The following is a 13,528-nucleotide window of genomic DNA, read 5'->3' on the forward strand; positions in this document are numbered from 1 at the left end:
AGCCATAACCATGGGGAGAGGTTGGTGGCACCCAGGGTGGTACCACCAAGGGAGGTATGGTGGGAGCTAGAGAGGTTTTCTATCATGTGGGAGCAAGAAGGAAGCCCCATGGGCTATGCAGGAAAGCTGGATTAACGCTGTCAGTGAAAAATACAGCATACATCTACTGAAAAATGAGCTTCATTATTTGTTATGCTTATAGAACAACTTGATGTTTTCTTTGTCTTCTTCATCATCATTTAGAAGCATAATGGAAGCTGGGGTGTCACGTTTATTAAGTTAAGTTATCATGTTTAGCAATCTGTTAGCAACACTGGGGCAGTTACTTAAACTGCAAAGGATTAATAGGGAATTACCTAAATTTAACAGGAGAGACACTGAACCTACTGTTGGCAGCAAAGTGATTCCTGCAGATTGTCCAGTCAAAACAAGCTGCTTCCTAGTGTTATAGGAAACAGGATAACTTGTATTGAACAGGATGACAAATAGAATGGAGTGATAATTCTGTTTCACAAGAGCAACAGAGTGATCCCAGCAGTCAGATATATTTTAGATCCTCTCTGGAGCTTTAATTTAAAAATTCCTTCTCTCTCAATGAAGACAATGTATTCTAACATGCTTTACAATTATGCCAATAGGGAAATACGGTGCTTGTCTGACTCTAATACGAGTAACTAAGCTGAAAACAACCAGCCACATCAGATAGCTGATTACAATGTTAATAAAATAATTAATTAAAAATATTCTTCATGTCCTACCCTATTATGAGAATACTTGATAATGTGATGCAAGTAAAAAACCAATCAATTTTAAAATAAAAAGAAATAGAAAAAAAAAGAAATGGAGACAAGTGCAATTTCAGAATGGAACCGATTTGAGAAAGCAACTCAGGTCTTTTTCTGAAAAGACTTTGGAGAAAGGCGTGAAGTGAAACGGATTTCTCAGCAAAGCAAAGGTCCACAATACCTGTCACAAGTCGTTTCAAACTGCTGCACTGGAAAGAATAAGATGGTTGACATAGGACTGTGAGCAAAAAGCTTAATTTCTAGCTTTGAATCCTCATTGTTTGGGCAGATATAATTTATGACTCATGAATCCTGGCAGGACTGATGGTTGTTTGATCTCTATCCTGTAACTCATTCTCTTGTTCACACTTTTCCTTAATTTCTCACCATACTAAATGCATTATTCTGTAAATAATCCCCAGCCTCAGATTCCTCTATTCTATCTCCTCATGTCATACTTCCAGCCTCTACACATACTCAGCACATCATCAGAGATTCTTCTCTGTGATTTATTTCCTCTAATTCTATCATCTTAGATCTTTTCTAGACCAATTTCTGTCCCTTGGACTACAATGGAACAGCTTTCACAAGTCTCCAGAGATCTTTCATAGCCAGATGTCAGACCCACATCCTCTTTGAGCTGACAGTCACTTTCCACATAGCTAGCACTGTTTTTCTTCCTAGAACCTTCTCTACTAAAAGCTTTTGCTCATCCTTCTGGTATTACTGTAGTCTCTCTTCTGATTCATCCATGAGTATTCAGTGAGACATCTCCTCTCCTGTCTTTCTCTCTTTATCTCCACATTAGCTCTGTATAATCTCATTTGCAAGGACAGATGCAACTACTATCTCTATGCTGATGACCCCATAAGTCTGCTTCCCTCCTCCAGGCCTCTATCTGTTCAGCCTAAAATCTTATTTCTGTCTCTCAACAAAACCATTCAATAGGACAGCTTTTTCCCCTTCTCAGGTCTTCACTTGCATCTTCTTTCTTTACAGCCTCATCATTTTCCCTGCCCTCATTAGGTCTGTGTCTATGGTTTGGATCTCTCTAGGTCTTCGCATCCAGGCTAGATGTAAATATTGTCAAGTGTTTCCAGTTATTATTTTTAAGATAATTTCCCTCCTATTTTTCCATATAGCTATGACTCCCACCTGAGAAATAGTGTTTTTTCCAACATGGATACTCTACCATTTGTTCCTCTAGCCTTGGCAATATTTCTTCCAAATACTGCTGGAGGGATCAATTATTTGGCCTGATGTTATGAACATAACCCTCTTGCTTTGAATTGCTCCCTGTGTTTGCTTTCAAGGCTTTTTGTTATCTATCTGTATTCTATTATTTCTTGGTACTGCTCAGCACTGATACATTGACCCCTGCCTCCAAAGTTCACATGATAAGAGCTTCAGTTGTCCTTACCTTGCGTTTTGAAATACGCCTTTGTGTTGTTTCCTTTCCATTTAGCAGAAATTTCTGTCCAGTCTCATTATTCTCCATAAAATTGTTGATTTGATATGATGCCTGCACAAAAACCTTGAACGAATTTGGGCCCCTAACTATCTGATCCCTAATAACAATGTCCTTTTTCTATCTCTCTGTTTATAACCATAGACTCTGTTTCATTTTGTATTGATGCAGAACCTGTCTTTTTCTTGAAGTTTGTAAAACTTAAAATAATGAGGTTTTGGTTCACAGCTGTAGCTTCTGGTACAAATGGTAATAAAATTAATAATTACTAATGTAGGAGAAATATTACGCAGATATATACTGGTAATACAATTAGTAATTACTAATGTAGGAAAAGTATTACACAGATATATACTCCTGTGCAACATATTAACCAGCTCCATAGCACAAGATACTATTTTGAAAGCAAGGAATTACAAGTCTTTCATATATATATATATATATATATACTCTTTCAAAATAATCTGTTGCAAAACTTGTCTATTTTCTGAATTGCCTAGTAACAACTGAGAAAGCAGATAGAGAAGACTCCGAAATGAAGCTGTGACCCTATCCCAGATTGCAAAATTACAGTTGCATGTTTAAAAAAAAAAAGGGGGAGAAATAATCAAGCTATTAAAACATTTTTCAGGTCGACATGGTATCAACACAATGCAGTTGTTTTGTATGGACAGAATATAAATACTACAGAATTCTAAAAGCAGATATTGCAGAAGGCCCACATCCATTTGCTCTAATTTTCCATGATTTGGAACTCAGACTTTACTGGATGTTATACTCATACTTGAAGAGTATTACAGTCATTTAATAATACACTACCATAGCTGTCAGAGGTGTATTTGTAGGGACATTCACCTGAATAAAGCTTATGAACAAAGATGGATGTGATTAATTATTTCTTAGATAGCAAGTCTACTACTAATTCTAATAGGTTAGATTTGTGTAGACCTTTGATCCAAGGAAGGATGACAGATGGAAGACATTTATCACTGTTGCAGAAGTGGGGCTGTGAAAACAATCTCACCCCCATTTGTTTGGTTCTTTATAAAATAACCAAACATGACAATGCAGGTGGTACTACAAGAAGCAAGTGGCAACCAATGCAACTTCATGAAACAGGCAAATCAAAAGAAAGGTTCCGTAACCATATTCAGTTTGGCACAGGAAGAGACATTCTTCAGGCTGCAAGGAGATCACAGAGACTAAGCCAAGCTCCATTCCTAGGTTTAATCTTGCCTATGTTTTGCTGCCTAAATCTTAAGTATCTTGTGTAAGCTATTGTCTATGGCTTCCTGTAATAGTCAATGGGTAAAGAGAGTGAGGGAGGCCTTCAGAAGGCAATTCATTCCACCTGTACAACATATTTAGTTTTGAGTTTAAAGCACTTTTTCACTGCATTATAGGAGGAGATAAATCTAGATGATAAGCTAAATTAGGTGTCTATTTTCCGGGGCTCAAAGTCAGATAAAACCAATTTTTCTACCTACCAGGAAGCAGCAAATTTAGATTAAATTTTGATCACAAAATCAACCAATACAGTTTATTCCAGTTCTTTCTTGCTCTGTTACTTGCTATATTTAGTGCTTAATATATATTTAATATTTAGTATATGCATTTCTTGTTCATTTGGTTCCAGATACTGACATTGTATAACTGCTGTGGGTTAACTATCTCATTTGCAGTCGTTCTTTATAATCAGAATAGGCATCTCATCATAATTGCAAACATAACTACTCTACAGCAGAGGTCTGTGACTAACCCATGAAGTCATTCAATTTTGTACCAATGTGTCACTACACTGTAGCCAATTACATTCTGCCTTCTAATTTTCTGGAAAAGATATCTCAACCAGTTAAAGTCAATGAGATATGTATGCCTTACAGGCATTACTTTAGATACTTCATTTCATTACTAAACAACCATGAAAAAATAATTGGATTTCTTTTGAGAGGTCAAATAGGTAGTAAATTATGTTAATTGGACATGTAGCTAAACTTAAAAAACCCAGTCCAGAACATCTGTACTAGCACGGTTAAAATTTTAAAGGCCATACTCAGCAACAGCCTAAGCAGGTGCAATGCTTCCTTGCATATGGAATAGCTAGAAATGTTTTTAACAGATGCTGTCAAACATTGTCCTGCCTTTGCAAAAGAACTAAGGGAGTTCGCGCGGGAAACCCTTAGGCACATGTGCTAAACATATTCAGTGGGACAGCTGAATACTTTTTCACTTCTGCGTGATAGTTTGCAAGATAGTGGTTTCAATCTTCTTTCCAACTTAAACCCAGGCAATTTCTCTTTGCTACAGGGTTGTGGTTTAAGATTTTGTGAAAAATGTTAATAATCAGCTGCTGGAGAATGTCATACTTCCTCTTTTATAACCAGCTGACCTTTAGGTCATAGCCACAGTTCTTTTCTTTCATATGACTGAGGACTTTTAGTTTGTGTAGCCTAAGGAAGCCTATAACAATAAAGGAGCAAATTGCCCTGCAAAAAGTAGAATATTTTTAGTAGTTATTTAGGTCTATGTTTATTATTATGTCTGTATCATTTGCCTCTTTGCTTTAACTTTCTTGATAATAAAAGCTTCAATCCATTTATAAATTAACTGAATGCACAGACAGAATACAGATCAGTAATGTACTCACAGAGGTGTAAAAATTGGCATCATCTGATTCAGCCTAATGTTTAGCGTGTCTACTGAATAATAATGTCTTCTACATGAAGAAATTATGTAATTTCTGTGGTTTACAGTTCATTTAAAAAAAATTCTTAAAGTAGTGGTTTGTATTAGGATATGAAAAAAAATGTTTCAGATAGATAGAATCATAGACAAATCAAATCTTTGCCTCGGGCCTAAATTAAGTTTGGACCATAATACTTTTGAATTTAAAATAGTTTGAAAGCTTAAAAGGAAAATAAAAGGAACATATTTTCTGACTTTATTGTTTGGTCCAAAGAAAAATTCAAATTACACACCCCAGCTTAGTAACAAATTACTCAAAAGTCTCTTTGTCTAGGTGACTTCAAGAGAACCAAATTAAGATGGCCTTAAAATATGTGATGCTACCCAATTAGTTTGGACATACTGATTCCTCTGTGTTATCACGACATCTCCACCCATAAAAATTTGGTCCTATCAAAGTTGGGAAAGTTTTACCATTCACACCAATGAGACCAAGATATTATACCTGTTATTTCTTGGCTAAATGCTGCCAAGTTTGAAAATCTCAAGAGGGACTTTTGTTCGTGGGTATATACAGTGTAACAACTTTTACACGTTTTCAGTTACTGTAGTCTTTCACCTAGTTTCCCATTTATATGCTTGTACATCCTTGTAAAACACCCGAGTATATTTATATCCATTTTATCAGTTAAGGAAGCAGAAACACTGAAAAGCAAAACAGCTGGCCTAAGATCAAAAAGGTTAGGCAGGAACAAAGACCAAATTGGCCACAGACGCTTTTATACTCCAACCACCCAACAAATTCCCAACTTCATTGCTGTACGATATTCAACAGGTGAGATCTAGCGTCACTCTTCTGGAACTCTTCAGTGACACAAAACTGAACCCTGGAAACTACCTCTCTAAATGTTTGGCTGTAAATGATTTTCAGAATGGACCAGCAAATTAAATCATCAACCATTTTCCATGATAGAAGACTTGTATGTTTTCAAGTAAGAAGTTACACTTCATAGTACATACTGAAATTATGAAGTACCAGTTACCTTCCAAGTGGAAAGTCTCAAACTCTAGGATCACCAGTGACTGTGGTCCCTGGTCTATGATATAACTGCAGTTCAAGTTGTTATCATACTGACTAGGGTAGTTAGGAGAGACGATACGACCTGCAGGGCTGGTGAAATTTACTCCGCATCCTGCAAACATAAATAAACAAGACACAGTTATAATCCAGGTGATAACATCATTCCGGTTTTGCATTGAGAAAACCAATAATGTACACAAGGACCTCATCTCTCCTTAACAGGCTGGTCAAAAAACCAGGGAGAGTAGTATGTATCATGATAGCAAAAGTAGGTCTTACACATACACACAGCAGTGGTTTTGGGAAAAACAGGGCCTTCCTGCCTACAGCTTCACACAGTAGCTTGGAGTGTCTTGGATAAGACCAGGCCATAGCCCCTCAGCCCACTGAACAGAAGGGCAGAGCACTGCTGTTCTTATGGGTTTGGAGCCTGCACATTTCAAAATCCCTTAGTACATACAAATGTAGCTGAATTGGATGTGGCGTTACTGGGGGGACATCAGCAGTTTAGCCTCGTTTGAAAATGCCCGTGTTACCCAAGTGGCACCATTCTTCCTTCGTGCCTGACAGCCAGGAGGATGCAGTCTGCTGCAGGGCCATCTCTGGGTTGCTTTGCTATATGCAGAGGCAGGACAGGTTTGCCACCCAGAACTTCTCAAGCACACAGAACTGTTCATTTTCATGGAGCTCCTTCTGAGCCTAATGATTGCATGGCCTCGGGGTTTCTCTTTATTTTAAGCCACAGGCTTAAAAGAGTGTAGTGCACAGTGAGATGCTGGTATAAGATTAGGAACAGACATATGAAGCCTGTGATTGTCTCCACTAAGAGGTTGTTAGTTGTTACTGATGACATTAGTGCAGACATTATAAAAACAAAATCAATTTCAGTTCAGAATTCTGTATACTTCAATAGTGTCTTCATCTAAGCACTTAATTTCTCACTGTTTTAATCTGAATCCAGTGAAGGGAAAGTGGTTTCCTTTAGCAGCATCCTACAAAAAAACCCCAAACAACCAATGGCAATTGAGCACTGCCCTCTACACTTCTGGTGGGTTTGACCCTCACAAAGCACATACTGTGGTTAAAGAAATGGAGAGGGCCACCCAAGAAATGCCACTTGACCTACATGAAATGCAAATACAACAAAGCAAAGCAAAGCGAAGGCCAGAGCAGGTGGTGAGGAGCAATTTCTTCTCCTGAGAGCAGTTTATGTGAAGGGCATGGGCTACACCATACACAGGAGAAATTACCACAGTTCCAGCATGTGCCTTGAAAAGAAGAACAGAGATAAAAATTCTACAGGAGGAGCAGATCCTTTTTCCTTTTTAAGATTATAGGTTTAGCTTCCAAGCAGTTTAACTACAGAGAAACAAATTCTAAAAATTTAAAGCCTATTCATTTCTTGTCCGCACACTGAAAAGGCAAAGGTGGCTAAAAATAACTACAAAGTTACAACTGCATGGAGGATCTTTGGCAAGTCCAACACTGGAGCACACGGTAGCTCCATTGCATTCAGTAAGGAAACTCTTGGTTTCAAAAGCTGGGCAGAGGCTTCAATGCCTTGTTGGACTGATGTCTGAATTGCTACACACAGATCAAACTAATCCAAAATGGACCAATAGAGCAGCCATCTGGCTTTAATATTACTTACTGCTTATGAAAGATGCAGAGAAACCTGGCCCAGGAGCATCCTGAGACTGAAATACTGTAGTTATCACATTGTTTGGAGCAACAACAGGATCAGGAGCTGAACTTCCACATCCTGTGGTTAACAAAGCTGCTGCTTCTTCATCATTTCCTCTCCACACCTGACAAGCCCAGATTGGAAACAGTTTAGTGTTTCAAAGCCCATGTAGTTTGTGGGAACCCACCAGGAATTGCATATGCAATTGTTCTTTCCATAAACTTAGCATAGGAGTCATCTCACACTGAATCTTAGAGATCTAAATTGGGGGTAATCCCTCTCCATTCACTCTACGGTCAGTGGAGACAAAAAGACTTCTCCAAGGAGTGAATCACAATTAATAACTTAGGTTGCTGGGGACCTCTGGAGGGTATCTGGACGTCACTTGCTCAAACCCCTGCTGATAGCAGAGCCAACATAGATCAGGTTCAGGGAACCAGAGAAAAACATTTTATGCACATCGTTACCTATCTCCATTTCGTCTCTGCTAACTTATCTCCATACACCCTATGAATATGAATATCTGTGTATACAATGAATTATTAAATGCAATCCTTATATTATTCATAAGTCAATAAAAACCAAAGCTATCATGCTAGGGTAATATAGAGGCATCAGACTGGAAGATCTGGATCCTTAATATCTAGTCTTGCTAATCAAAAATTATTCCAATTTTTTGTTATGTTACATTCACTTGTTCAATGACAACTATCAAATCACGTAGAGAGTTAACAAAATAATATGATTCACAAAAATATAATAAAGAAATATATATATATATTACTTCAACTGTACCAAGAGCCAATTTAAGTTCAATCAAACCATGCATTCAAGAAGCACATGCAGGTTTAGGTAGGTATTTCAGTGAAACCCTCTTCAGGTAATTACTTAAACACGTACTTGAGGCTCACAGTTTAAGCACTGAATTTCAACACACATATAAAATGAAACATAGGCATGGATGTTTGGTGTCTCTGAGTGCTTAAATAATTTCCTGAATCAGGATGTTTATTGCCGAGGATTTAAAACGTCTGCTTCAAGAAAAAAGAAAAAAATTATTTACTCCGATAATAAATTTATTCTTCATTGTTGTGTTTGAACAGGTTTTTTACTGGTACTTTATACTAAAAATATATTTTAAAAATAATATTTGATTTTTAAAAGAATGTGTTTGAAAGAAGTCTAGTGGCACTAGAACAACCACATGAAATTGTGATTGCTCTAAGCAACCATCCTAGAAAGGGTTACCCAAGGGTTAGTCTGTAAGTGTTAGGCATGTGAATCACCTCATTCATCTGGCCAGGTGTTTGAGGCAATGGATGCTTAAATGATTAATATAAACAGTCTATGGCCTGGCCAAGATTTTGCAAAGTCACTATTGATTTTGGATTCCTCTTTTTTCTTGCTCAGCTTGGAATGAATGGAAAAAACTTACACCTGTTCCACATTTTTTCATACCCAGACATCTTCATACTTCTCAAACTGGACATTCAGAAATGGAGGTGGACATCACCAAAAATTTCAGATTTTTTGCTATGGAGAAAAACTCCAGTTGACATAGTTTTGACCATGTCATTTAGGACAGTTTAGAAATTTGAAATTAAATCACCTTAACTGGGTGGCATTAAGACTTTCATAATAGTAAAATGTATTGTAACATATTACATCAATTAATCAGTGGAGCAGGCTATGAAAAGACAACTCTAATAGTATTTTTTTCTACAGCCTTAAAAAATGAGTGCAGCTGTAGTTTGTAAGTTAGTAGGTACAGCTGCTCAAGTCTTCCTACATGTCAAATTATGTTTGCCCTTTATTTCAAGTGGGAGTTGTACTGCTGCAGAGAAAATGAGGACAAACCCACTGGATGTATGCCAAATGCCTGAGAAAAAAATGACACTGAAAAATTCAAAGCATGTCCACTCCATTCTATTGCTTTGAAAACAAGTGGCTCTTGACAACCTATGAAAGATAAGAATGCTATCTTTGTTTTTTGAGATTAAAAAAAAGAATTAGTGCAACTTGGACAGTTTATACACTTATAAAGAAGTTTTGTAGAATTATAGTGTCACATTCCTGGTTTTTTACTCACTGGAGTAATTGAAAAGGTCTTTTTATTACACTATATTTTCTCATTATTTCCTGGTTCTGAAGTCATAAGTAATTTTTTCATATTTTTCATTTTTGGGGCAGCATGTATAGTGGTGGGGACCCTGCTGGAGGTGGAATTTCAAGAACTGATAAAAATTAAAAATGTATACAAGCTAGTTCTCAAGGCATACAGAAAATTGACTGGACTTCATACAAGGACTCCATACAAGGACTTCAGTTTATATTTCCTGAATTTTATGCCTTGACAATCCTAACCATGACAATTGCAAAACAGGATTCTGGAATCATGACTTCTTAAAGCACTGCTCTGCTGATCTAATACCAACAATTATTTTACCTTCACATAACTGTTCTGGCAGCTTCCATCACTATCTGGAATCTGGAAGTTACTGTGGAAGTTCATCTCCAAGTGTTTGCTTTCATGCGTAATGATGGTCCATGTGCATCTGGTGTTCATGGGAAAGTTTTGAGGCCAATGAGGAGACTTGATCATACCGCTATCTGAATGAATGATTCCACCACATCCTGGAAAAAGTAGCAACAGGTGGGAGAAATGTTCAAATATTTCCCGTCAGTGTCAGCTTTGAATGATTGCTTGCCTCTGTGGCTGCAAGAGTGAGAGACGAAAGCCCTGACATCCACTCAAACTTCATTTACCCCTCTTTTAATTAATGTTCCTTCTCCCGCCTCTGCAGCAGGGAGGTAGTTACACTCTAGGGAAGGACTCTCTCTGTACTTAACTTTCTCTTCACAAGTTCCTTCTCCTTGCCAGTTCATAACCTTTTGCTCTGGTGGCAATTAGAAGTGAGTATTGCTTAGAGAGAGAGTAAGGGTCAGAAATACATTAATGAGGAGCTTCTCTCAAGACTGTGCACGTTCTTTCCCACACCCCACAGCATGCACATCATGACTGACAGCCATTCAGGAAAGCACCCTAGGGAAGAAACCTCAATCTACTGCTGAATCCTTTTTTTTTCTCACTCTGCAACATGTGAATATTGCAGTTCCACATGTGAATCTACTCAAGCTACATCCGTTTACCCAGGGCAAAACGGTGACTTCTCCTCCAGCCCAGGCAGCCCTGTGGATCTCAGTGGGATTATGGAGAGGGCTGACAAACATGCCTTTAAAAATTGTTAACAGATTCATTTATAAGGAATAGCTAGTCATGGCTCTGTGGCAGCTCATGTTCTTATACATAATAAGTTTAGTTAATTTGAAACATACTTGCAAATACCATGCCAAGAATAATTTACTAGGGCTATGTGGTACAGTACTAGCAACCCATTATTATTTCAGAGACGATGTAGTAACAGGATGAATAAAGAGAAAAAAAAGGCTTATAACATTCTCTTTTTTTCCTTCTTTGTTAAAAAATATATATTAGCTTTAAAAGGAAGATTTTATTTTTCATTCTTCTATGTTAGAATGGCAATTGTGTTTAGAAGGATATGAGGCCAAGTTTTGCTCATACATGCAGAATGTAAACCCAGAGATTCTCAGTGGACAAATGAGAAGAAAGCTGAGGAAAGGAAATGAGGTATATAAAAAAAGAATTCTTCTTTCACAGAGAGAATACTGACTATGCACATTGCATGTGTATGTTAATGTCTACTACGTCATTGAAGAGTGGCCTTTCTTGCACATGAAATCCCAGTGACAATAGGGAACAGTGTCAAAAACCTGCGTGACAGTGTATATTCACACAAGCATGGGCTATTGATATATTTAAGAAGGCATTCCATCAACTGACCTGACTGTGTGAATATTGCTAGATCATTAACTGGTGGAAAGCTGATCAGCATCAGCCAGAAAGTTTGCAGCTGGAGGTGACACTAGGAAACACATTGCCAGCTCTGTACTGAGGTAAGAAGGCACAATGAATTCTGCCCTGCCACCAGCCAGCACATCTACACTTGCCTTTAGTCATCTCCTGAAGGACAGTGTGCAGATGGTGAGCTACCTTTCCAACCCCCCTTCCCCAATCCAGAAAGATGATAATTTCAACAGAAGGAAGGTAGCTTTTTAAAATGTGCCAATTCCATCCTGCATGTGTACCACCTTCAAAAGTGTACCAACATCTCCACTAAAGTGGAAGAGTTTTAGACTGTTGTCACATGTGCTCTTTGAGAAGTTCTGTCTGCCCCTCTGTTTTGAAACTGACCTCTTTCTAGTTTTAAGTGTTTAAACCAAATCAAACTGTGAAACAATTGTACTCAAGATGTGAAATGTCTCATAGTCACTGACAATAGATGCCACTGCTGGGAGGATAATGGGCATGATATCAATTTACAGACATCAAGAAACTGCCAGTGGGAGGCTTAAAAAGTACAAAATCAGTCCAAATTTCATTTCATTGTGTGAGATCAGACAACACTGGTTTAATAGTTGACTTTTTTAGTGCTGGCTTCTCTCAGGAATGCTGAAGATGTTGGCATGTATTTCTGTTGTTCTTTAATGCAAACTTAATTAAAGAGGAGGAATCCTATTTCATTTTGTGGTTGAAAAATGCTATTTAGGCATGATGTAGTGCATGATGTTAGACCTGGAAAAATCCATATTTTTTCTCTTACCTAGAGATTCTGCTGTCCATGTTGCATAAAAACCACCTCCTTGAATTGAGTGGTCAGAGTTAAAGATGATGACTAGCTTGCTGGAACCAGACCGAATAGTCCCAGGGGATGTGTTTCCACAATACTTTCCTATGACAGGAGACCCAGGAGAGCCGCCATTGAGGATAGTAACAGAGTCCCACTTACAACGGGAATGATTTTCAACATGGAAGGCTGTAAAAGTAAGCTGCAACACACAAAAGCGACATTCAGAAGCTAACACCAGACACACTAGTGGAGTGGTTGGAGCAATTCCATCCAGATTCTGTAGCCATCCTAGCACAATGATTTCTGGGTATGCTCAGAAATCTGACCCTCAGTTCACCTTGATGCTTTCCTGCAAGTATTGCTTCGAGTCTTGCCACTATAAGTAACAGCAACTACTTAGCATGAAGACAGAAATGGAAGAGGAACACACAGGTTCAAAACTGGCATTATTGGGACTTAACCATATGTTTGAAGCTAAGTATGTGGTTCAAAATGGTCTTGAATATGTACAGGTGTTGAACCACTTTCCTGCTCTCCAAGCTTCTGGTCATGAAATCTGAAGTTGCACATTCAAATACAAGTAGCTATGTAAGCCGAAAGCCTTGGATTTTTTTCTTCCTATTATTTTTAATCAGAATACTTAAAAGTTGCTGAAAAGAATGCTAGTTTCCATTAAATCTGAGAGAAACAGTTTCATGTTTGGTTCCTGTGGGCCTGGATGCATCACATAAATAGACTGGGCTAGGCAGGCAGCTTCTGACCCTGTCTCCCTCCCACACTGATGCTGTTTGTCCTTGGAGCGATATGCACACAGGTGGGATTTCCAGTTCAAAGATTTAGATTGCTGACCTAGTAGACTCCTGGATTTGTTGATGTTGAAATATTGATGTACACTAATGACTGCCTGGCCCTCTTCCAGTAAGTTTTTTTTACCAGTTCTAGGATTGGGATCTTTGTGGAAAAGTTTAGCAAATACATAGTACTTCTTCCTGTAACTTCTGTGTGTATTCATTTCCAAAAGAACTCTGCCTGAGGCAAAGGCCAAATACAAATTTAGCTCAAATGGTTTAAGTTCAGATCTTTACCAGCAACTGAAACTGGCAGCTTATACTGGAA

The 13,528-nt window shown here is 38.0% G+C and overlaps 1 protein-coding gene across 1 annotated transcript in view; it reads right to left on the bottom strand.

Annotated features, from left to right (window-relative positions):
- The window catches only part of CUBN (cubilin), a 154,795-nt gene that overhangs the window by 22,880 nt on the left and 118,387 nt on the right, over window positions 1-13,528 (bottom strand). Inside the window, exons 53-56 of the mRNA XM_069776074.1 lie at window positions 12,386-12,611; window positions 10,150-10,337; window positions 7,671-7,827; window positions 5,982-6,131 (exon numbers count right to left, since the gene is read on the bottom strand). Of these exons, the coding sequence (XP_069632175.1) occupies window positions 5,982-6,131; window positions 7,671-7,827; window positions 10,150-10,337; window positions 12,386-12,611 (721 nt within the window). The remainder of the gene's footprint in view (window positions 1-5,981; window positions 6,132-7,670; window positions 7,828-10,149; window positions 10,338-12,385; window positions 12,612-13,528) is intronic.

This window comes from Haliaeetus albicilla, chromosome 2, assembly GCF_947461875.1.
Source record: "Haliaeetus albicilla chromosome 2, bHalAlb1.1, whole genome shotgun sequence".
Taxonomy (NCBI): Eukaryota; Metazoa; Chordata; class Aves; order Accipitriformes; family Accipitridae; genus Haliaeetus; species Haliaeetus albicilla.